Source organism: Cynocephalus volans, chromosome 11 (genome assembly GCF_027409185.1).
Source record: "Cynocephalus volans isolate mCynVol1 chromosome 11, mCynVol1.pri, whole genome shotgun sequence".
Lineage (NCBI taxonomy): Eukaryota > Metazoa > Chordata > Mammalia > Dermoptera > Cynocephalidae > Cynocephalus > Cynocephalus volans.
This window is the reverse complement of record NC_084470.1, coordinates 54,275,135-54,300,999: the sequence shown is the minus strand read 5'-3', so window position 1 is coordinate 54,300,999 and position 25,865 is coordinate 54,275,135. Positions and strand designations below refer to the sequence as shown.

The window sequence follows — 25,865 nt, the reverse complement described above, 5'->3', positions numbered from 1 at the left end:
ACAAGGTACATACTAGGATAGAAAAAAAGCTATTCCAATCCACTCCTACAGGAATGGAGAAGAGCCACAGAATTCACTGACACCACCCAGCAATGGCTTACTTGTTCATTAGTATAAAAACAAAAGAACCAAAAAAAACCTGTGTGTCAAACACTGGCCCAGGAACTCTAGAGATAAATGACATAACTCCTACCAACTGGGAACTCTGTTACAGTGTCCAAAGGCTCTGGTGAGTAAAGAAGAGAGCTCACTCCAAGAATCCTAAACCCATGGCCCCCTTTACTGATAAGCACTGACATACTCTACGATGGCGTCTCGATCAGCGATGTCCCCAAGCACCATGCGCTGAATGATGCTGTTGTGCTCCTCTTCCAAGAGATTTTTGTATGACACAAGGGGGATGTTATACTTTGTGGCTGGTGAAGGGTCCACTCCCTGAAGCCAAGCATGGTTTTCAATCTCTTCTAAAGAGGCCCTTCTCTTGGGATCTCTCCGCAGCATCCGTGTGATCAGGCTGGAAAGGAAGGTAAAGTACATTGTTAAACCAAAGTGCTTGCAAAGATTAGTGATGGTGGACTATTTTATTAATAAAAATTATTTCCTATACCATCACTTTAATTAGGTTCACTAGTGGTAGGGTAGGGAGCAGAGGGGAATAATAAAAATTTAGTGCCTTCATATTCATAAAATAAAAAATCATAACCTCCAAATATACTGATAAGCCAAATACACAAATATGAGGGTACTTCAAAAAGTTCATGCAAAAATTTGTACTATCTCCTTTGTTTTCCCACGAACTTTTTGAACTACCCTCATATAGTTCCCTATTATCTACAGTTAACTCTAGGTATCAGCATCTGTTCTTAAATTAACCCCTGGCTTAGTAGCATACCAGAACCAGATAAATTATCAGCAATGACATACTGAATAGAGTGTACAAGCCAACTTATTTCAGGAAGAATGAATGACTTTCCTGATGAAACAACTAAAATGTCATGTAATATATTTTTAGAAATGTATTTTATTTAAAGCCACTGTGTTGGCAAAATAAATAAATAAATAAGGAATTCTCAGCAAGTAAAAATGGTGTAAAAGCAGGACCCTTAGGAGGCAAATGACAAAGCTGGCCTTTGGCCCGATTGTTTCTGCTCTGGTTTTGAAGGCTACAATGGGTACATGCAACAGAAGAATATCACATGTGGAGCCTAGTGGCAGTGGGTAGTACAACTAGAGCTTTTGCAAAGAGCTAGGCCCCAGCTTTATTTAGTGTGAAGGTTAATGGGAAATGAGAAACAAATCCACTACTCAAAGGGGGTCAAGAAGAAAACCTGCTTGCCTCAACACTGGCTGTGGATGTGAGGTGGGAGAATTCCTTCCAAGAATCTGTAACTATAAGGATCATAAACTTTCACAAGTTTATGATCCAAATTAATATCTGTGTGGTATAAAAAGTGGAGTTAATTTAAAGTGGTTTCAGTTGGAAGTGCTCCTGGGCAACTAGTAGAGAAGCAATGATAAATCCTTTCTGTAGGTAACTTAAAAGCAGGCTTCAAAGGATTTCCCCAAATAATATTTCAGAGAGTATCACAATCAAAAAACACAGAGGAAACAAGGCACTACTAGCAAGACCTAAGAAACATAGAGCAAAATCAGAATGCAAATGCTTCAGATACTGAAATTTTCAGACACAGCATATGACTGTGTTAAATATGTTTAAGACATAGAGAAGTTTGAAAATATGACCAGGGAACAAAATTACAATGCATCCCAAGAAAAACTAAATAGGGCTTCTAAAAGAGGAAAATAAAAATTACTGTAACTGAAAAAAAAAAAAAAAAAAGTCAACGGACAAATTTTAAAAATTACACATAAAGAGAATTAATAAAATGAAAGATAAAGTCAAGGAAATAACCCTGTATTGGTAGACTGAGATAGGAAATATGAAAGATTAAAAGACAAGGAGGACAGAGTAAAAATATCTAACATACATGTAATCAGAGTTCCAGAAGGATATGAGAAAATGGGGAACTATGTTTGAAAAGGTAATGGCTGAGGATTTTCCAAATTTGTAGAACACAAATCCTGAACCAGGAAGCCTAATATATCCTAAGCAAAATAAATAGAAGATCTTAAAGGAGCCTGAAAGAAAAGATGGAATACCTATGTAGGGACAATAAGATGAATAGCTGACTTCTCAACAGCAACAAGGGTTAACAGAAAGTAGTGGAATAATTTCTTCAATGAGCCAAGAGAAAATAATTTTCAACCTAGAGTTCTACATTCAATGAGACTGTCTTTCAAGAGCATATGTGACGTAAAAATATTTTCAAATAAAAACTGAGTTTATCACCAACATATGCTCATTAAAACAAATTCTAAAGGGAGTAATTCTGGCAGAGGAATGTGATCCCAAATGGAAGGGTAAACAAAGTTCTTGTCAAACATCTGGATAATTATAAACAATATTTTATTGTATATAATAATAATTTTATGTAATTGGTGGAGTTAGAAAAAAATTACTAAAATATCAGATAGTAGTTAAAATGTTCTAAGGATTTTGTATTATTTAGGAAGAGAATAAAGATAAGGATTAAATACAGGTTTTGTTAAATTAGTATGTGAACACGTACGTATGTGTTAATATAGGTAGGAAAACCGCTAAAATAACAAACTATACCTTCCCAGCAAGTTGAGGGAGAAAAGTCAAATAAGGGGGAAAAAGAAAAACCATCGACCCCAAAGAGGGATGTGATAAAAAGAAAAAAACTGAAAAAGTAGGACAAATATAAAGCATATAAAAAGATGGCATAAATATATCTGCATCAGTGATCTCAACAAATGTAAATCGAATAAGTTCTCCAGTTAAAAGACAAAAATGATCATATGGGATTTTAAAAAAACCCCAGTTCCAGGCTGTTAGATCAACTTTAAGGCAAAAAGCATTATTAGAGATAAAGGGGTCACTTACCTCTTTTATATAAACTGATACAAAGGTTAAATTCACCAGAAAGATACAATGGTTTTTGTTTGTTTGCTAACAACATTGCCCAACCACCTAGTAACACTGTCTCAAAAACACTCAAGGCAAAAACTGACAGACATTTAAGAATAAAACAATAAATTCATCAGTGAAAAGATATCTCAGTAACAGATAGATCAAGCAATAATAAATCTCAGAAAGGATATAAATAATTTTGAATGGCATAATTAATAAGCTTGATCTTAAGTATTTATATAGAGCCCAACAACTGGAAAATATACATTCTTTTCCTGAACAAAAAGACCACTTATAAAAAATTGACCTCATGCTAGGCCATAAGCAAGCCTCAACAATTTGAAAAAAAAACAAAAACAAACTGGTACCATAGAGACTATATTCTCAGACCACAATGCAATTAAGTTAGAAATAATTAACAAAAAGCTAATTAGAAAAATGTCATACGTTTGGAAATTTAAAACATTCCTAAACACACTCATGTATCAAATAAATCAGTGGAAACTAGAAAATACTTAGAACTGAATAACAAAGAGATTAAAAAATCTATACTAGTGGGATGCAGTTAAAATGGTACTAGAAGGTAGTTTACACCCTTAAATATTAACATTAAAAAGGAAAATGTGTGAGCTGAGTATCCAACATAAGAAAAAGAACAGAATTAGCCCATGGAAGTACGTGAAAGAATATAATACAGACAAGAGAAAAGAAAAATAAAACATAAAAAATATAATAGTAAGTTAATAAAAGCAAAAGGCAGTTCCTCGAAAAAGACTAGTAAAATCAACAATCTTCTGGCAAGACTGATCAAGACAAAAACAAGAAAAGGCATCAATTGTCAATATTGGAATGAAAAAGGGAAATATCTCCACAGATCCTACAGGCTTTAAAAACATAATTAAAGGGTATAATAATTACATGAGGTCAATAAATTTGAAAAACTGATAAAATGGACAAGTTCCTTAAAAAACACAGCTTAGCAAAACTGACACAGGACAAAGTAAAAAAAAAAAACCTAAATTGTCCTATAATTATTAAAAATAATCCTTCTAGAAGGGAAACAGATGGCTTCTATTTCTTAAAGCTGGATAATGAGTACAAAGATGTTCATTTTATTACATATACATTTTATACATTTTTTGAATGATATATGTCAATGTAAAAATAAGTTCATCTGTTTTAGTTTTTACAATAGGGGCTGTATCAATAGATACTCCTTGAATTATAAGCACCTAACATGCATATAACATATACCCACAGACAGTAGCCCTGCTTCCTGGGTAAAGAATAATAACAGTAAGGACATAAAAAAAGTCACCATCATCATCATCAATATTCATTGTGTGCTTCCTATCTGGTAAAGCTTTACATATATTAATTCATTTGAATCCAGAGAGTTTGAATACCAAAGTTCTTAACCATTCACCTAAGTTGGGCTGCACTGAGAGAAAAACTTCAAGTTACAGATTTTTTTCTTAACACTTGATAGGAGAAAGTAAAAACTTTGTTACCACAGCAAAATCCTTTAAGTAGTAGCTATAATCTCAGCTGAGCTCATTTAAAAATATCATTCCTAATGTCAATGAAATACTGAACTTCCAACAGTTCTATTCCATTACTGTATTCTTACTACACATATCATAGTACTATGTAGTATTCTAAACTCCAAATAATCAACTTGAATATACTTTTTGTTGCTGGCTCCCCATAGTCACGTAAACAAAACAGAGCTCTTTAGTCAACACGGGAGGAGTGTCAGAATAAAATTGAGACATGCTATGTAAATCCTAAAATGGTGAGTTGATGGTCTTTTCAGGAAAGAAAATGTCCCAACTTGTCTCTGGAACTTAAAACAATTTCAGGTAGTCTTGCTTTTTACTGAGGTACAGAAAGGTACTTCCCATGGTAATGTCTTCGCGTCAAGTGAAGTATCCACCACTCCTGGAGGCTTGAAGAGGCATGTAATGGATTTCTTGAAAACAGTTGTATTTGAGAAAAAGACTAATATATTTTGTACTCTAATATTAAACTTCAAATCACATTCTGGGACTAACCCCCCCCCCAAAAAAAACCTCACTCTTATCAACAGTAGAAATAGTATATTTAAAAATTAAAACGAACCCAGATGCTTGGACGTTGAAGTCATCTCAAATTTTCTTAACATGTTAATGGAATTACTTAAAATGTTTGGTTTTAATGTGAGTCCTTAAGGTTTCCATATTTCTTTTACTTACTCTTTACAATCTTTAGACACATGGGATGGTACTGTATATTTGCAATCCATGATCATTGTCAATGTTTCACTGTCATTGGCTTCTTGAAAGGGTGGTTGCCCACACACCAACATGAAAAGGATCACTCCCAGACTCCATATATCTACAAATCAAAGACATACTTTTAAATATTGGACTAGTTGGAAAACCAAAAACATTATGAAGAGTAAAATAATAATATTTTATTTTGAGCAGTCAGAACCATTTATGTCTCAAAGTAAAAATATACAGAGAAGAAAACCTAAGGCCCAATAGGGCATGGAAGGTATATGTCTTATTCACTGTTTTTATATTCACTTTAGGCCCAAGGAAGTGCTGCAGAACATAGTGAATGGTCAATAAATGTTCAAAGAAGAGATAAATTAATTCCTTTGTTAATGGCCAGAACATCAACCAGAAAGTATCCATCTTGGCTCCTGAGCCACTGGACAACACACTGCTATTTTTTCCCATTACAATAGACACCAGAGATAAAAACTAAGATATTAATACTCTGAGACTTGAAAAGAATTTTGCCTAAATCACTATTATCTTGGTTGTTCTTTACCTCAATCCTGGCGAGATAACCAGGTCATGTAATTTATACTCATTTTATAGATAAGAAAATCAAAGCTCAGAGAGGAGAGAAATATGGCTGTCAATAAGAAAAAGACCAAAGATATAAGAAACCAGGAGGCACACTTCAGCTTAAAAACAGAGGGAGCTACTCAGTAGTGCCATTAAAACACTGGAAAAGGTAGTAAGTTTCCCATCACTAAAGTATTCCAGCCAAGGCTGGGTAAATATCTATCTAATATTCTGCCTAAGGCATTCCTGCACCAACTGTAAGGCTGGACTAGTTGACATCCTAGGACCCTCCCAACTCTAGTATTAGATTAACTCCCACAATAACAAACAACTCACTACCATTTGTCATTAAATAAAAATAAACCCATCAATCAGATAAAAAAATGATGGTTTTTTCCAGACGAAAAGGATTTAGGAAGGACATCACAAATGATTCATTCACTCCAGAAATGAAGGTATAGAAATGACAATATAAACATTCATATAACAAGAAATCAATTCAAAAAACTTTCTAGACCACAAAACGCTTCAAAGAGCATGGAGGGGCAGGCCACATGGCCTTTGTCATCACATCTGTTAACACTCAACTGCTGTTTCCATTTAAACTTAAAACACTCCAAATAATGTAGGTTTCATATTATTTTCCAAGAGAATTAAAACTTGTTAATAAAATATCTTTTCCTCAGTTCAAACTAACCAAAGAGGGCAAAAAAGAAACCCAAAAGTTACACACAATAGTTTTTTATATGTACAATAAATTTTACTAAGGATGCTTCAATGGAAATTAGTGAAACAGATGGAAAAATCTACTAAAATTAAAAGTTATTTAAATGAGGATGAAAGGGACTGAAGGATCATTCAGTCCAAATCCTTGGCTCTGTGGTGTCCCTAGGAGATCTGTCTGGCATTGTTTGCTGGATATATGAATTATCAGATCTACTGCCCTAGGACAGAAAGCTGGCTCAGGTGTCCATTCCATTCACTGTCATTTCTTTGCCTTGATCTTGGAATCTAGAGGACCATCTCCATTCAAAGTCAAACAATCTGAATAACTGCAGCTAGTCACACCTATTATTTAAATAGCCATTGAGAAGAATCTACAACCCCATTTCTAGTACCTTATTAAGATTTTTAAAGGAAATTTATATAGTTGATTTTTAACTTAAACCCTCTTTATACAATCTGAACCTGCTAATTTTTAGCCCCAACTCCCAAGTCATCACTGTGAACAAGTGGCAATTACAATTATTCTTTATTGCATGTGTCCCTCATTTTATAAAAGTTATGTTTTAGAAATTAACTGTAAAGTAAATCTCACCTTTCCACTGATGTCAATTATACAGGAAATAAAATTTACCAAGTTTTACTTATAATATACACTTGGCTATCCCCCCTCCACCAAAGAAAGGGGGGATTTTAAATGGCTTACAGTAAAAGTACGTAAGCATTAAAAAGTCCAGGTAGTTAAAAAAACTCTTTCTTTTATTGTTTAATTATTGATAATGGTTAATGCTACTACTATAATTATATCGAACCACTAATACATATGTATTTGAAATATGATAAATTCATATCTTTCCTACAAAACAACTTTTATAAAATGAGTTTAGTTACATTATTTCCTCTACCATCTTATACTATACCTATGGATAAACTAGTTTGGTTTTTTTCTCTATGCTAAACTGGAGATGACATCTGACAGTACAATTATACAAAGCTGATGTTTTAAAAATATGAAGGGCTGGCTGGTTAGCTCAGTTGGTTAGAGCACAGTGTTATAATACCAAGGTCAAAGGTTCGGATGTCCATACTGGCCAGCCACACACACACACACACGCACACAAAAAGAAGCTAAAAATATAATGAATAATATAAATATCAACTAATAATTCCCCCAATTTTTATTTGGGTTAAGGAAAACTTTCTGCTATATGTTGATCTTATAAGCAACAAGAAGGCAAATTATTTGGAAATATTCTCTTCATGATTATTTGCCCAAGCAAATTAACACACTCTGCTTATTTTGAACTGATACATGATTAGAAAAGTAAAAAAGAATATATGTTGCACATAAATATATTCTGTTTCCACAGTTTCCAATTAGGGCTCAAATAATTTCTGAACATGGAAATGCTTAAAAGTTGAAAAACTTAGCAAACAACTTGGCATAGAATTGTATTTCTAAGTTTAATGACATAATTTGAAGCATTTTAAACTAGAAAAGAACAACAGTGTAACTAAGGGGGCAAAGTTTTACAAAGGGCAAATGACCCTCTCACTGAAACAGACATGATTATTCTAGGGGCTGTTTATACCATATACTTATCTTCCAGACCTTTTCTCTTCTTATTCTACTTTTTGTCTTTGAATCATTTTACTTTTTCATTTCAAGAGCCAAGTGAAGAGATAAAAACTGGCCACTAAACAAACACAGTGGTGTGACTTTAACCAAGTTATTTAAAAATGTGTTCCCCATCTTTAAAATAGGAATACCCAAGGGTTTGGCTTCCCATATTGGCCAGCAACCAAAAAAAAGGGAATACTAACAGTATTCTACTCCCTCGCAAAGATGTTGTGAGCATTAAAGGGATTAAAACAGAGTCCATGCTAAGTATTCAGCAGAGGGAAAACATTCAAAGGTGGCTGCTACTGCCCTGCTTTTATGTACCTGCAGCAGGCATTGTTTTGGGCACAGTAGACAAACAGAGGAATGAGAGATGCCCTTGCCCTTACAAGGCTCCCAACTCACTGTGGGAAAGAGACAGTAGCTAAGTTCAAGGAGGCACAAAGCCAACATGGAGAAGAAAACTAATGGAGATGGGAGAGAGAGGAATAGAGACGGTTTCTTAAAAATTCTGGTAAAAAAAAGGTGATGACTTAGGAGCTTGAGTCCCCAAGACTAGACAAGGACTAAGAATGGCATCAATAAAGGTTATGTATTACTTCCCCACAAATGGGGGGTCAGGTGGCACTTCTCTTAATAAAAATTCATTTCAGTGAATATTTTATCTTTTTTGATTAAAAAAATAAAACCTTACTGATGAAACTAATAAATCTACAAACTCCCAAGGTACAGATCACAACTTCAGCCTGAAGTCCTAAGACTACAAGGAATCCACTAATACTGTAAATGAGGCATGGGGGTGGAACATGGAGTGGGGACGACTTCATGTTATTTTCATTTTTTAAAAAATGTTAATGGAATTGTCTATTCATATTAAAGATAAACAGATTAATAAACATCAATCGTCAGAATAATTAAATTTAATACTGATACTACTATCTGAAGCATATGTTTTGATTTCAGACCCACCTACAAGCCCTTGGTTAATAAAAATGGAAACTGAAAATATCACTTAATAAATATAATTGATTTAAAAAAAAAATCTTCCAACTCATGGAACTGTGGGAAGGAGTGGAGAGATAATGAACTCTTTGATAGTATAAACTGTGTGAGTTACTGGTGCTCTTACCAGCTACTTTCAAGAGAGCTGGAAACAAGATCACAAAACAAGCACTGAAGTCTCATCTGCTAACACTCAGTGGGTCTATATATAATACAACTGAATTATGTTATATCTAGGGTTGGGAGTGGAGCTTATGTTATAAAGATTTTTTAGGCAGGCTAACAAAAGGTCAAAACGATAAGAGCAGAATAAAAGAACATGATAATCGTTCATTTGAGGAAAAGCAAATGCCAAGGGGAGGGAGGATGTCATGAGTACTGAGAAGTTTTCTAAAGTGAATTATCTATCTACACAGCAAAAGAAAGAATGGGGATTAGAAAGTAATAATGGCAAAACCAGAAGATTTCAGATAAAAACCTCTATTTTTCTTCTCCAGCTTTCTTTTATCAATATAGCCATAAGTCATGAAGAAGCAATAGAACTAGAATGTTCCATAATGATTACAGATGAAGCTGGGCACCTTTTACAACATTACTTCAGCTACTAGGATTTATGCAATCACTTTTCAGTTCCAACTGTGGTCACCAGCAACTAACACATAACCCAATACTAACGTAAAAGGCAATGCTTTCTTAGAATAGAAAGTATTGTTTCAGAAATGTGTAGGTTCCAGAAGCTCTATAATAAAACCTAGGATGTCTGTTTCTTGTACAATATTCAGAAACCTAATTACCCATGGTTTACCAATCTGAATTCCTATTTACACAGTAAGAACTACTCATCTGCACTCAAAATCATGTAGAGCTCTGTTTACTAAAAATTCTTTTTTGTTCCAAACAAGATCAGTGGTTAGTTCTAAGGAACATGACTAGACAGCACTCTGAAAGATCACTGCCAGATCATTTGGACTAACAGTGTAAGAGTGAAGCGGAAGAGGAATAAAAAATTTGGACAAGTTTTCAAGACATGTTTTAGGATATCTCTACTAATCCTAGTTTTATCAACATTCTAGTTAGAAGCAAGGTTTTAATATTTAACAGAGAAACATTTCTTCCCTTAAAAAAAAAAAAAAGTGACAATGAATGCCATAATTATACACCTACCTTAAGACACTCCTTTCCCAAACCTAAATTCATCTAAATGACCCTTGGAGATTTCAAAAATCAATGCTGCCCAAATTAAGCTGTCATTTGTTCCCTTAATTTATTTGTCCCTGTCTGTGCTCTAGTCTGGTCAACAGCACCTCCACACACCCAGTCAATCTAAACTTACAAGACATCCCAGACTCCCCAACTCGGCAGGTCCTCTAACTTCCAGGTCAAAGAGATACTGCCAATTCTATCATGTGTTTAAAATTCTCAAAGGCTCCCACTACTGACCCTAAAATTCTCTGAGGTCTCCCCACATTGCCCTTCAACCTGGAGACTTGGGCCACCTGATGATTTCAGCATCATCGGGCTGCATTTACAGATTTTCTCCTATTTTCCTTCATTACTCAGAACTTCTTGAACACAAAATATATCCCCTGCACCCAGCTCGTGTGTGCTCAATGGAAATTTGCTGAATGGGATGAATTTGAAACTAAAGAGAAAACAGTTCTGCAAATATTGAGCGGGGACCCACAAAAGACAGCTGACTGTCTTTAGGGTGCAGGGGCAAGCAGTGGTTATTACTTTCCTTCAAAAACAAGCAAACAAACAAACAACACTAAGAGGGAAAGGAAACTAAGACATGCTTAAAGCAGACTGTAAGGGGCTAATCAGTGAAGACAAGATACGGTTTGTTTTAGTCAGCTGTTTAACACCTTGTGCAAACTTGCTTTTTCAAGTCAAAGAAAACAGGAAAAACTTCAAGTCAAAGGGTTATCAATCACACACTGTGGGACTACATGCATTCACACAAATCCAAAGCAGACAAGCAACAGGCACCCTTCCAACTCAGCATTCTTTCATACATCACTTTACAAACCTGATTTGGGTACCTGTCAGGAAGTGAACTTTACAAATGAAGGAAAGATAAGCCAGGCTAAAGCGTCATAGTTGGGTAATTTCTTTCATCAAGACCTAATGAAAAGAGAAAGCCTTGGCTAAAGCTTCAGAGACCTGGGTTCAAATCCTATGATGGCTGCTTACCTGTGTAATCTTGGCCAAGTTACCCAGCTTCTATGTGTCTTAGTTCTCTCTCTCTTCTATGAAATGTGGACACCATCACTTATCTAGTAATTTGTCTGGGCAAACAGTCCTACATGAATCACTGCAGAGTCCACAGGGACTGATAATAATGGTTACCTCTAGGTACAGGAATAGGACCAGGTAAGAAAAGTAAAGGGGACTTTATACTTTTTATCTAATATATTTCTGTGTTATTTGAAATACCTTGCAAGAACATTTATTTGTTAAAAAAAAACAAAATTAAAAATCAGCTGTGCTTAACAAAATATTATGATGTGATATGTACGTATTTTAACTGAATAAGAGAAAAAGGCCTATTCTCTACCTGCTGAGACAGTGATTCTCAACCTGTGATGTGGGTATATTTGGTTCTGCAAGGTTCCCTTATTGGATTCATAGACCAATCTCTCCACAGCATGAACAGCTATAGTAACAATAAATATTAAACTCCTTGATGTTTCATAAAAATCTGTAACAGTCATATAAAATGTGATGAAAGGAAAAATGGGTAGGCTTATGGACTCCACAGAATTGCTGGATAAACCTCAGTGATTGACAAACTTTTTTTTTTTGGTGGTATCTCAATATTATAGTGTCTAGGGTCTGGATCTTGGTCTCATAAAACCAGGGACTAGGACAGGTTAGTGCTGCTGGCCTTATCACCCTCTAGTTCTATTTCCCTGCTTCAGGCCACACCTGAGTGTTCTTGAGGTGAAGGTGATACCAAAGCCACCACATAGTCACCCACCATGAGTACATTCAGACAGTGAGACTGGATGCTCTGGCTATCTTGAAATTTCCCCCTGGCCAGAACAATCCCTCAAGGTATTTCTAAATACCTTGGTGAAGAAAGAATCCATTACAAATTCATACCTTTCCAAAATTAGACCAAAAAGATTAAAAAAGAATACCCTGTGAAACCTTAAATACCTCCTTTAACAAGCTTAACAGAAAAATCTCTAGCTTTTGTCCAATTTTATTACACTAGTCACAAAGTCTAAAATGTTCATATATTAGAAATACTTTTGAAATGCGGAAATAAGGGGCATCAGTATGGAAACGTGCAGCACATTATCCTACAAAGAATTTCAACATGTATGCTCTTCAAGGGAGACCCACGGGAGAACTGCTTACACATGGATACACAATGACTTTCAATTTAGTTTCCAGTAGTGATTTCAAATTTCCCACAAGATTGTGACAAATGCAATGCAATCATGTAAGTCTAACTTTGAACTAGAAGGTAGAAATGTTTAAATTTAGTAACTAATCTAAAAATGTCTAATTCCATTTGTTTAGTCAGTTGAATGCAATTAGACTAGCATACTGTATGGTTAGCATTTTATAAATTTGAAGTCTGCACTAACTAAATGCTTTAATTTAATAGCTAGTGGAGTATTGTGATCTTTTCTTAAATTGATTTTAAAAACTTAGTCATAAGATGAATATGAACATGCAAGCCGCCAAAATATCATGAGGACTGGCCTGTTAGCTCAGTTGTTTAGAGCACGATGTTGATAACAACACCAAGATTCAGGGTTCGATCCTTGTTGGTACACCAGCTGCCCCCCCCAAAAGGGGGGGGGGCAGAAAAATATATGTTATCAGTTAATAAAAAGAGGCAGAAAAATATATATTATCAGTTAATAAAAATCACCTGCATATGACAACTCTTGGCTAAGATTTAAATACCATTTCAAGTGGTGCAAAATGTTTAATGAAACACACAAAGCTTTGTGGGTACTGGGGATACAAAGTCAAATGAGGTATGTCCTTTAACAGAATACAGCATTAACCTAGATTCCCTAGATTTTTTAACTTCCTCATTTGAGGATAAAGAGAAATAAACTTTAAAACAACAAATTTAATATAACAAGATTCAAAATTCAAAATATCAGTTTTTGAAATGTTTTGGTCCGTTCTGCATGCATAACACCTAAATTAGACATGTGGTTTTAAAATGTATAAAACTTATTTTTCTCTATTAAAAAAACCAATACATCTTTCTAGAAATTACAATAAACATACAACCTTGTCTCCATATAGGATTATATCTTGTGAATTGTTCCTTCATATTAAAACCTCAGCTAAAAAGTTCTCGCAAATATAACCATACATTCCTGTTTTTAAAGTTAACATTTACTTTTTTCAGATTATGAGAATAGTGCGTATTTAATGCCAGTAAGATTCTATCTACTAAGCAGCCTGTGGGAAGGCTGCACACTCACCAACACCATAGATAATCCTTAAAATTAGCCTGTTAGGTAGATATAAAGATTTGTTTTAATTTACACTGCACTAATTATTTTTCTTCAATTTCTTTATAATTTAAATACATTAAAATTCACCGATTTTAGTGTGCAATTCTGCAAGTTCTCACAAATGTGGTCATGTTACTACCACCACAATCAAGATATAGAGCAGCTGTATCACCCCAAAAAGTTCCTTTGTGCCTTTCTGTAGTCAACCTCTCCCCCAAACCCAGCCCCTGACAACCACAGGTCTATTCTGTGTCCCTGTAAGATCTGCCTAGAAATGGAGTCATACGGTGTGTAGTCTTGGCAGTCTGGCTTTTTTCACTAATGCATTTGAGATTCATCCATGTTACTGAACACGTAAACAGTTCCTCGTTTTTTATTGATGAGTAGTATTCCACTGCACAGATGCTCAATAATTTATTTCAGTTTGGGGCAATTATGAATAAAGTCACTAAAAACATTAGTGTATAGACTTTTATACAAACATAAATTTTCATTTCTCTTAGGTAAATATCTAGGAATGGGTTTGCAGGGTCATTGCTAGGTTAAGAGCATATTTATCTTTTTAAGAAACTGCCAAATGATATTCCAAAGTGACTGTATGATTCTACATTCCCATCAGAAATGTATGAAGAGTTCCAGCTGCTCTATACACATTCTTGATAGCTCCCAGTATTGTCAGCTTTTAAGATTTTAGCCATTCTAATAGGTATGGTTTTAATTTGCATTTCCTAAATGTCTAATAGTGTGGAACATCTACATGTGCTTATTTGGTATATTGTCTTCTTTGGGGAACTGTTTATACAAATCTTTTGCCCATTTTAAAACTGGGCTGTCTTTTAATTTATTACTGAGTTTTAAGAGTTTTTTTGTACATTCTGGAAACAAGTTCTTTATCAGATATGTGATTTGCAAGTATTTTCTCCCAGTCTATGAATGGAATTAATTTTGATACAATCCAATTTATCAAATTTTTCTTTTATGAATCATGCTTTTGGTACTGTACCTAAAATATATTTGCCTAAGTTAAGGTTGTAAAAATCTTACATGTTTTCTTTTGGAAGTTTTACAGTTTTACACTTAGATGTGAGGTACTGATCAAGGTTCACTTTTTTGCACATAGATATCCAATTGTTCCTGCAACACTTGGAAAAAATTGCGCTTTCTCGATTGAATAGCTTTAGCACCTTTGCTGAAAATCAATTGACCATATGTGTGGGTTTATTCATGGATTTTCTACTCAATTCTACTGATCTATACGTCTGCCCTTTTGCCAATACCATACTATCTTGATTATTGTAGCTTTATACTAAGTCTTAAAAATTCTAATTACTTTTAAGGTTAAACTTTTTCTTCTTTACTGGGTCTTTATATAACTTATTTAATGAACTATTTTCATTTGTCTGTAGGGGAGTTTGTCATCTGACGGGCTTCCTTCCATCTACTAGAGCTCCTAATCCATGTCTCTTAAATTGTACCAAGGACCTCCAAATGTCAGTGAAGAGCTGATACATACGAAGTCTGTTATTAACACAAAATGGGCTTTAAAAAATCATATCAGACATACCAAATACCTACAAGTTAAACCTATTTGATTTTAAAAAATAAAAAGAATACTGTACCTCCCAATGACTTAATGTTCTTTACGGAAACAGCCCCATCTATAACCTTACCTCCAATTTTCCATTATAATCTCCTACCCAAGTCATAGCTAGGAAATTTAAAACACAATAAGGAAAATGAGAGATTTAACATATAAAAACAAGTTAGGGTCAAGTACCCAAAAGCACAAAAATAAAGACACTATTCTACACTTATATTTTATGTTCCAAAGCATATTTCAAAACAGGTTGTGCCCATCCTTTCTGTCAAACAGTTGTAGGCTCACTTTTTACTCAACCTCATAAGCTTGCAAGACCAGATCCAAAAATGGGCTTCAGAGTGGTCAAAAAACACCTCTGAAATGGAACAAAAATATGTTTGTCTGTTTTACTCTGAAGAAAGAGACCACAGCTTTCACTAGATCTTCTAAGAGTCTAGGATTCACTAAATACACTTATAGAAGGCAAGGAAAAGGAGTTATGACATGAGCAAAGAGATCAGGAAGCACCATGGAGAGTGACCACAATTTAACTCTGTAAAGTTTAAAAGAGTACAAATTTCCATTCTTTAGTTGATTTCTGCAATATTTATTCATTTAAACAAATATTAAGAGCTTGTCGTGTTTATCAGGCAATGGGACACAGATAAGATAGGCACACAGTCCCCTCTCTCAAGGACCTTACTATTGAGCAAGGGGGACAAGCGAGCCATCTGGAGTGAGGCATGCCTGGCATCGCCTCCATTCAATTCCAAAGAGAAAAGGCAGTCAGGGCATGTGTCCTCCAAACTTCATCATTCTCTTTTTTTTAGCCATCAACAGCCCCTCCTTTATTTTTACCCAACAAACTAGCATGCCTACTCTGTGCTTGGCTGCATTCCAGCACTAGGATTTAGGTGTTACCTATGAAGAAGGTTTCACTCTACAAGGTCTTGTTTTCCTACTCATTAGACAGAGTGCCACAAATGCTAAGGTCCTACAATTTTTTCTTGAGTTTCAGAGTTTAAAATAATTCTAAATTAAAATTTAAAAATATTTAAGTAGGTACTATTTTACATTATACTGAACACATCCCTGTAAGGCTAATAAATCAATAAAAACTGGGTAAGATAAATCAAGGTTTTCCAAAGACAAACTGGATCACATAGAAAGACATGAATAAGAAATAACAGTGAAGGCACTTATTTGGAATCACACTTATAACGAAGCTCCAGTTCTACAGTGCAGTCTCAGCTAATTAACTTGGTTTTTAGCTCCATGGCATTCATCTACATCTGTTCTGTCTTTCTCTACCAAAGTTACATTAACATGTGAGGATGTGACTGACAGAAGCCACAGGCCTCGAGAGAATTAAACCACACTCTGTGCGCAAATGTTATTGTGGAAGTGTTTCTTCAGCCATTCCTGGAGTCATGACAACCAGAAGACCACACATGCAACTTCCTGATGTGATGGGACAGGGTTTCCCCAGAAACCGAGACCTGTCACTAACTAGTCCTGCCAGGCCCATCTCAGAGTGAGCACAAGAGAGTGATCCAGCACAGCAGACTGCATGTAAACAGACAAATCTATTCTTCAGTAGTTCTTAAAAACACTGAAATAACTTCTCTGGAACATTTGGAGTCCAGTCTGTCCAGCAGTATGTATTGTGAACAACAGGATTTAAAATTTATTGTGTTAAAAATTTGTTCTGTTGGTTTTTTATTTAGCAAAGTAGTCTTTCTTCTTCAACAGGCTTATGTTTTTCACCTCAAAAAAAAAGAAATAATAAAAGCAGATTTAATATTTTCGACTCCCTAAATGTCTCCTGTGCTATGACCTAAAGTGAATATAAGTAGATTCAGTTTCTATATGTATTTCTGTTTTAAAATAGCTAGTGTGGTTTATAAAGCTCTTCTGAAGTTCCAAGAAACTAACCAGTTATCAAACAAATACCAAGACTTTCATTTGTTTTTTATCTAACATTAAAAAGAGAAAGAAAAATCCCTACTTTAGAAGTTAACCTATTCTCTAAATAAAAATAACCTAACATTCTGAAAGTTAAATACAACTAAAAACAACATGTGAGGAAAAACACATGGGCAGAGGTCCTGGCCCTGCCCTTTCTCCCAGTTTTCCCATGGCAGCCAACATTTCAGAAATTCCCCTGAGGACAAATTTCCAAAGCAGAAGAGAGCACCTCGGATACTCTTTCTCCCACACTGAAAGAGGGACAGGAAGAAAAATGAGGCTGTGATCTAACATTAAATGTCCCTTTGGGACATGCAGCCGCAGCGCCACAAAACATAAGGCATTCTGTGATCTCTCCAAAAGAGGAAGCACTGAGACAGTTACATCTAACTGACTGAAGCTTAGTTTGTATCTGGCGTTATGCTAAGCACATTACATGTATTCTTTTATCTAATCCCCTCAACAATCCTAAAGGCAGGTACTACCATTACCTCCCTTTCACAAATAAAGGTAAGAGACCACAGAAATGAGTTAAGTGGGGAAGGAGAATAGGCATTGCTGGGGCCCTGCACCTTAAGAGAAGCAGTAGAGGCCTCGCCAAGGGGGTGGCATATGGGCAAGAGTGCTCTGGGCAGTTGACGAAAGGGCCCTGTGGCAGGACTGGGCCTGGAGTGTGACTAATAGCAAGGATGCAGTGTGGCTGGAGCTGAGTGAGCAACTGGGAAAGCAGTGAGGGGGAAGGCAGGGAAGAAATGGGGAAGCCAATCTTGGGCCAGGTTTGCCACTGTGAGAACTCTGGTTTTGGTTCTGACTGAAATGAGAAGTCTTTAGAGTTCTGAGCAGAGGAGTGACATGATCAGATTTAAATTTTACAAGGAATGGATAAACATTGTTTTCCTTAGGAGTGGCGGTTACCTGAAATCACCACCTCAGTCTATGGTCCTAAGGAATTCCCTTCCCCTTACAGCAGTTCTCCCCACTGCAATTCCTGACTTACCCTCACCCAAAGCCCCAGGGCCTCCTCTCACCTGCAACTTCTCACATCTGAGAACTCTGGCAGCACAAAACAAAGGAAATGAAACCTGCCTCTGAAATCCCTCCTTTCTGTAGTATTTTTTCTAAGGTACACATTCTCATGCTAGTCAGCCCCATTCCAACCTCAGTAGAAATACCCAGACTCAGAGCTTGGACTCTGCTTTGAAATGTAGATGAATATTAACTTCTGGTTTTTCTTCCTATAATAGGACTTAACAATTATCAACTGTGTACACCTTTGTCATTTCACATAGGATTTCAGAGGAAGGGAAAATGAGATACATTAAGGACCCACTTTATAACAAACACCTTCTACTTAACAGTAGTAAGAACCCTTAGAAAACTGCAAAGGTGCTATGAACCTTCTGCATGAAGAAAGTGATTTGGAAAAAGCCAGAAAGGCCATCTTCTGCCCTGCATAAGACCAGAAGACATCCTAATCAGAAGCTCCAGGAGATGGCAGGGGAAGCAAGCAGGACAGCCTCTGGGCTCCTCAGAGAAGCAAGGACAGCAATCAATGCAGAAGGGTCTCCAAGGAGTGTCTAGTTTGAAGTTCCAGACAATGGTTCTGAGGACACACATCAGAAAAAATCTCCAAAGGGCCTAAAATTTGGTTTTCACTTACTACTAAAATGAGCACAAAGAATGATTAAAAATGAGAGGTGGGGAAGAAAAAAAAATTAAGCTCCAATCGTGAACATTAAAAAAGAAGAAATATACATTCTCATTCATTCTTTGAACCTTAAGAAGTTAAATTTTTCCTAACATTAATTCTTCAAAGAACATTAGAATTAAAATATAAGGAATCTATTTTTCCACTAATATCTAAAACATCTGATTCTATATGCACATCAGAATCCCATGGAAACTTTTAGATAAAGGCCTCACACCCAAGACTATCTGAATCAGAATCTCTGGGGTGCAGCCCAGGCAACATATATATTTTTTTAATCTCCCCCAGGTGAAACTTATGGATAGTGACCACTGAGAATCACCGAGTTTAAATCTTACCACACTACTGTTACAGTAGAGTAAATTATACTTTTCAAAATAGTATCACAATAAGAATAATAAACACCACAGCTAATAATGCAGTAGGGAAAACATAAAAAACACATAAATGACTTCTAGCATATTTTTCAGGCCTCTCAAATACTTTAAAAACAATGGCTGAGTTTATAAGTACCTACATGGTACTTATAAACTGTATCACCCATAAACATTCCATGCTCAAGAATCTTTTTTACAAGGATTAAATTTAATACAGCTTATTTATAAAGCCCAAAAGATTTTGAGGCACAGTCTCTGCCACCTGCTTCCTGAATACTTAATTATGCAACATTGACATTATAAATCATTCTAAAGCCTGTACATTGTGAATACAAAAACTAATACTGAATAAAGTGCTTTTATTTACAGGGAGTCCATGACAGATCAATTTTTAATTGTGATTTTGGAAATTCTTGTTTCTCATACACACATGAAACTTTAGAAAGCTTAGGAAAAGATTCTCATTTTATTCTTTTGGTTTTACATGACAAGTGATAACATTATAATTGTATAAGGTATATTTCAGAGTATGTGACATTTCACTTGTCAGCTGGGTTGTGGAAGGTGTGTGCTACATTTCTATGGATATGTTCATTTCTCGACAATTTAATACTACACCAGTGGCTATGCCCAGGCCCCACGGTACAGCACAGTTCATGCTGGGCACATTCATGCAGGCAGGTTTTATTTTTAATAAAACTTACTGACGTACTACTTTAAAGCAAACCTAACTTCTTTCCCTATGCATAGCAGAGGCACAAATCATCCTTTTAAAACATATAATTCCAAACTCCCTACTTGGGCTAAAAAACCTGTGATGCAATCCTAATGTCTTCTAATCTAGAACCCATCAGTACCCATATGTACAAATGGCAAATAATACAAGAGTAAGTAATACAGAAGTTAACCAGATTCTGACTCTGGAAAGAGAAGCTTCCAAGTATGAAATTACGGAAATATTACTAAAATATCTGTCTCTAAAAAACAATGACTTTGAGACAGGAAATAAAACTGTACACAGTCAGATTTGGTACAGCTTGGGAAGGACTGTAAAAGCAAGTGTACATTAAGAGAAATACCGCATTGTCGTCACTCAGAAGTGGGAACTGAAAAAAAAAAATAAAAAACGAAAGAAAATAAACAGCTTCTCTGGAATAAATGTGAAATGAAAGCAAGGAGTTATCAATTCATGACATAAACTGTAATTGCAGATTTACATAAACCAAAGAGCATATTTCTGATTCGTATATGGCCTTTTGAAATATTTCAAAGTTCTATCAAAAGGTTTTATGGCTTCGGCTGTACTATCTGTACAGGAAGTGATCCTTTAAAAATTTTTCATAGAGAAAATATTTAAATGTTTTAGTATCTTATACTCATAATGCTATGATCACAGTTCTTTTGGTGGTGTCTTATTTCCAAAATTCTCTAAAAGACTTTTATAAGGAAGTCTATTGAGAAGATATTTTAACAGACACTAGAGAACAAGGAATGACTGTCTTAAGTACATTAAATGTGGCTTCTAGTTTAACCACAACTCTTGACTTGAATATGTCAAGATTTCAAAAAACTGGCTTATTCTACAAATTATAAGTTGCATATAAATTAAGTAGCCAAGAATGTCTCAATTGATGTTTTTACCTTTTCATAAGACAATGCAATTCATTTCAGATAGGCCAGAGATGGTCATTTTTTAAAATTCGCACTGGGTTTCGAGATGTTCTTCACATGCAATAAGTTAGACCAAAGAAAAAAATAATTAAAGACGCTTAAGAACACAATTCTAAGATGTGTCCATAGTCTTCATAAGATCTTAAGGCATTAAGAATCAGAAAACGTTAAGCACCACTGCTCTAAAATAAATACAAGTATGTACTTTTAACATGGTGAAAGCTAAATGCTCTTGCCTCAGCGGAAATAGAATAGTTTTTGGCTGACTGCTTGGTTTTAAAATTGTTTTTATTTTTAAAAATACAGTATAAGACTGACTTTTGTCAGCATGCATTAGAACACTGCAAAAATGCGGTTTCTGTCATATCAACCTTCATTCCCAGACCATAATCAGGCATTATTGATAAAAATAAAGTAAAAACACACTTAGGCACATCCACATTGGGATATGTGCCTTCCAGGCAATGAATAATATATAGATATATGTATAAAAGGTAATTCAAAAAGCTCATGGAAAAATAGAATTAAAAGATAATACAAATCTTCCCATGAACTTTTTAAAGACCCCTCAGGTATGTATGTGTGTGCATACGTACACATATTTTTTCTTTTTCCCCAAACTTTTCATTTTGAAATAATTATAGATTCACAGGAGTTGCCAAAAAAACAAATGTACAGGGAGGCCCCATGTATTCTTTACCCAGTTTCCCTCAACAGTAATATCTTGCTTAACTGTAGTACAATATCAAAACCAGGAACCTGACATTGTACAATCCACAGAGCATATTCAGATTTCACCATTCTACATGCTCTTATTTGTGTATGTATAATTTCTGTGCAATTTTATCACATGGGTAGATTTGTGTAACTGCAGACTCAGAAGTGTTCCATCATCACAGCCTCCTTCATGCCATCCTTTTATGGCCACACAACCCACCACTAACCCCTGGCAACCACCAATCTGTTCTCCATCTTTATAATTTTTTCAAGAGAGTTATATAAATGGAATTACACAGTATGTAGCCTTCTGAGATGAGTACTTCTTCCACTCAGCATATTCCCTTGAGATCCATCCAAATTGCTGTATCAATAGTTTGTTACTTTTTATTGCTGCACAGTATTCCATGGTATGGACATCTCACAGTATAACCAACTGTTCACCCTTTGAAGGACATCTGAGTTGTTCCTGTTTATAGCTAGTACAAATAAAGTTGCTATGAACATCCACGTACTGGTTTTTATGTGAACATAGGTATTCATTTCTCTGAGATAAACATCCAGGAGGGCAACTGCAGTGTTGTATTGTAAGCGCATATTTAAGTGTTGGTTTTTGCGGGAGTTTTTGCCTTGTAGTGATTCCTTCTTTTTCAAAATTGTTTTAGCTATTCTAGGTCCTTTGACTTTCCATACAAATTTTAGAATAATGTTGTCTAGGTCTACAAAAACCTTACAAGGCTTTTGATAGAAACTGTGTTAAATCTATATATCAATTTGGGGAGGACTGACATGTGTACTATATTGTATTCCAATTTATGAATATGCTATGTCTTCTACATTTATCTAGGTCTTCCTCGATTTTTCATTAGCATTTTGTAATTTTCAGAATAAATTTTTTTTGTTAGACGTGTTTTGTTAGATGCATACCCAGGTATTTCACTTTCTTTGGCATGCCTAATTAGTACTGTGTTTTAAATTTTGGTCTCTACCTGTTCACTGTTAGTATGATAGAAATGCGATTGGTTTTTGTGTTGATCTTATATCCTGTGATCTTGCTGGATTCATTTATTAGTTCTAGGAATTCTTCTGCAGATTCCTTGAGATTTTCTACGTAGACAATCACGTCATCTGGAAGTAGAGACAGTTTTATTTTCTTCCTTTCCAATCTATATGCTTTTCAGTACTATGTTGAGTAAGGGTGTTACGTGTACATCTGTGCCTTGGTTCTGAACTTAGGAGGAAAGACATCACCATTAAGCATGATGTTAGCTGCAGGAATTTTTTGTAGATGCTCTTTATCATTGAGTAAATTCCTCTCTATTTCTAGTTTACTGAGAGCAGGGAAAGAGTAATACTTTAACTAGGGCAAAATACTTTTGTAGGGCAAAATAGAGATTAATGAGGAAAAGAAATCTAGGTTTTTTCTGTAAACTAACATGCATGAGGACACATCTCAAGATTCTGGATAATCTCAATTAAATGCTGAACCACAAATATGAGAAATATTATAGAGTATATATAGGATTTTTTATATTCCATAAAGATAAATAAAAAATCTAAATCCATACCTTTACACAGCATTAATATGGAGCCGTATTTTAAGTAATTCAGCTTTCACTGATATCTACTGCATAACTGGTAATAAACTAATGCAGAAATTAAATATTTCATCTTTGAAATCGTTTGTCTATAAACTAGGAATCATATAATATAGGGGTTTTCAGGTCCAGAGTTGTAACATCCTATGATGATTCCAAATCTCAAGTGAGATGATGAAGTTCTCACTACCAAATTTAATTCATTTTAACTTAAAAATAAACAAAATTTTTAGGGAAATAGAAAAAAATCATAAACAATGCCAGGGTTTTACAACTATTGAAAAGTTGTAAATCTGTGCTATAAGAAACCATTTTCTCACTTTAGAGTATAATGAAGAAATTTTTAAAGAATAAGCTCTTTTCTAATGCTGCTTTGAAAAAACCTTACTCACCCACAAATTCACTTGGAGCCTCACTACAAGCAGACCAACTCAGGGGGCAAGTAGTAAGGCATCCATCAGTTTCAGCAGAGCCCAGTCTCCCCAGAGCAAAGGCATGAAGTGTGCCTTAGCCCAGCAGGCACAGGTTCATTCCCTGCCTTTTCTTCCATTGGGTAAACTGACATAGCTAGCAGTAATGAGCTCTCCACTGCGTATACTGCTGAACTGCAATCTCTACCACAGGAATTCCCAAGACTACAATGAGAGATTCCAGGATTTTTCACACATAATTTTTTTCCTTTCCTCTCTAACTCAGTGAAGTCAACTTAATACACATTAATGAAGGCCCACAAAGGCGAGTGAATCAATAGCTCACCAAACACGATCCAGTCACCCTCTCTCTCCCCAAATCCCTAGATATGAAAAAAAAGGTAGATGGCAGTTGGGATCAAATTGAAAGAGAAAATTGGAATCCCAAAACCCAGATGGAAGGAGCTTCTGTGGTGCTCCTTTCTAGAAGACACAGACTGGAAACAGGAAGGACTATACCAAGACAACCATCAGAGGATTAACTGAGGACTAATTCTTCCTACCTCTACAATAGCACCAAGCACGCCCAAGCAAACACGTGTTCTAGGCAGGAGGAGTGACTGTAGGCATTAGGAACAAAGAGAGAAGGACGGTGTACAAGAGGTGTACTACTAGTCTGTCAAAGAGTAAGACCAGATAACAGGACTTCCCACTTGGCTGCATACCCTGCTCCTCTCCCATATCCACTGGAGGTAGACTAGAATATTCAGACATCTTATTCACATTCAGGCTATCTGGGAATCTCAAAAACAGAGATGAACAAACAACAAACATCCCCAAGTACCTAGGAAAAATGAGTACAATGAGAAAGAGGAACCAATTTCATCAACAGAAGAACAAATACCCAAGAAAACCCACTTATTGGAGCTCTTTCAGAAGTGTTAAAATACAATAAAAAAAAAAAAATGCTCCACAGAATCAATGAAATGTGTCCCACAAATAAAATAAAATTAGTCTCACATCAAACTTCTTACTGGCAACTTTGGGAGCAAAAAGATGACAGAAAAATGTCTGTGAACAATTTATCTTCCAAGTTGAGAGGAAAATGATTTTGAGTATGTTTTTCTATACCCAGACAAATTATCATTCAAATGTGAGGACATTTTTAGACAGACAAGTACTTCGGGAATTTTTCACAAATCCTCTCTGAAAGAATTACAAAAAAAACAAAGCAAAACAAATAATCCAAGTGAAGAATAGGGAGGCCAAGAAACTTGTAAAATTCAATAAAAAGTAAGTATTTATTGTAAACAAACAAAAGCAAATCAAATTTTATTACTAAAAGGGAAGTAAAAGCAAAATATAGTTCTTGTTTGTAGTGTAGAAGAAATAATATAGATATTAATTAACTCTGGACATTAAGGGTGAACTATGAATATAAAGAGAAACAGACTGTGCATCTTGCAAACCACTGGGGGAGAAAGGGTAAAGAAAACTTGAATGACCTAACAAAACATGGGAAAAGGAAATAAATAATAAGGCAAATGAAAAACACAAAACAAGATAGCATGAATAAGTCCAAACATTCTAGTAATAATAAGTACGAATGAATTAAATTCACCTACTAAAAGACTGACTCATGGATTAGACACAAAACAGCTACATATTATTTAAAAGATAAACCTAAAGCCATGACAAAATAGAATACAAAACAGAATTCAAGGCAATAAACATCAAGTAAGTAGTTTCATACTGATAAAAGGTATAGCTTATCATGTAAAATAAACTGTAACATATCTAAAACAGCTTCTAAATAACATATAAAGCAAAAATTGATTAAGATACAAACTTTACAGATAAGAATAGGACACTAGCTAAATTCTCTCAGAAAATGACAGATAAGAATCAAAAGAAATAAAAGATACAAGGGAATAAAGCGCACAATGAATAATCCTAATAATGTGTAAAAACTCCATATGCACCCAAAATACAAATATTTTAATCACACAGGGAAAAGTCACCATGATAAAAATTATCATGTATTAAGTCACAAAGAGAATCTAAAAATATTCCCCAAAGCAGAAACCAATCGGGCATATTTATTAACTTCAGTGTACTAAAATTAGAATTAAAAATCAGACAGCTAAAAGAAAATATCCACTT

General features: G+C 35.1%; 1 protein-coding gene across 5 annotated transcripts in view; it reads right to left on the bottom strand.

The window, feature by feature from the left end:
- Window positions 1-25,865, bottom strand: part of SNRK (SNF related kinase) — a 55,769-nt gene that overhangs the window by 9,569 nt on the left and 20,335 nt on the right. For all 5 annotated transcript variants that reach the window (XM_063114859.1, XM_063114863.1, XM_063114860.1 and 2 more), the window contains 2 exons: window positions 5,230-5,371; window positions 302-514 (listed from right to left, as the gene is read on the bottom strand). In XM_063114859.1, coding sequence (XP_062970929.1) covers window positions 302-514; window positions 5,230-5,371 — 355 coding nt within the window. The remainder of the gene's footprint in view (window positions 1-301; window positions 515-5,229; window positions 5,372-25,865) is intronic.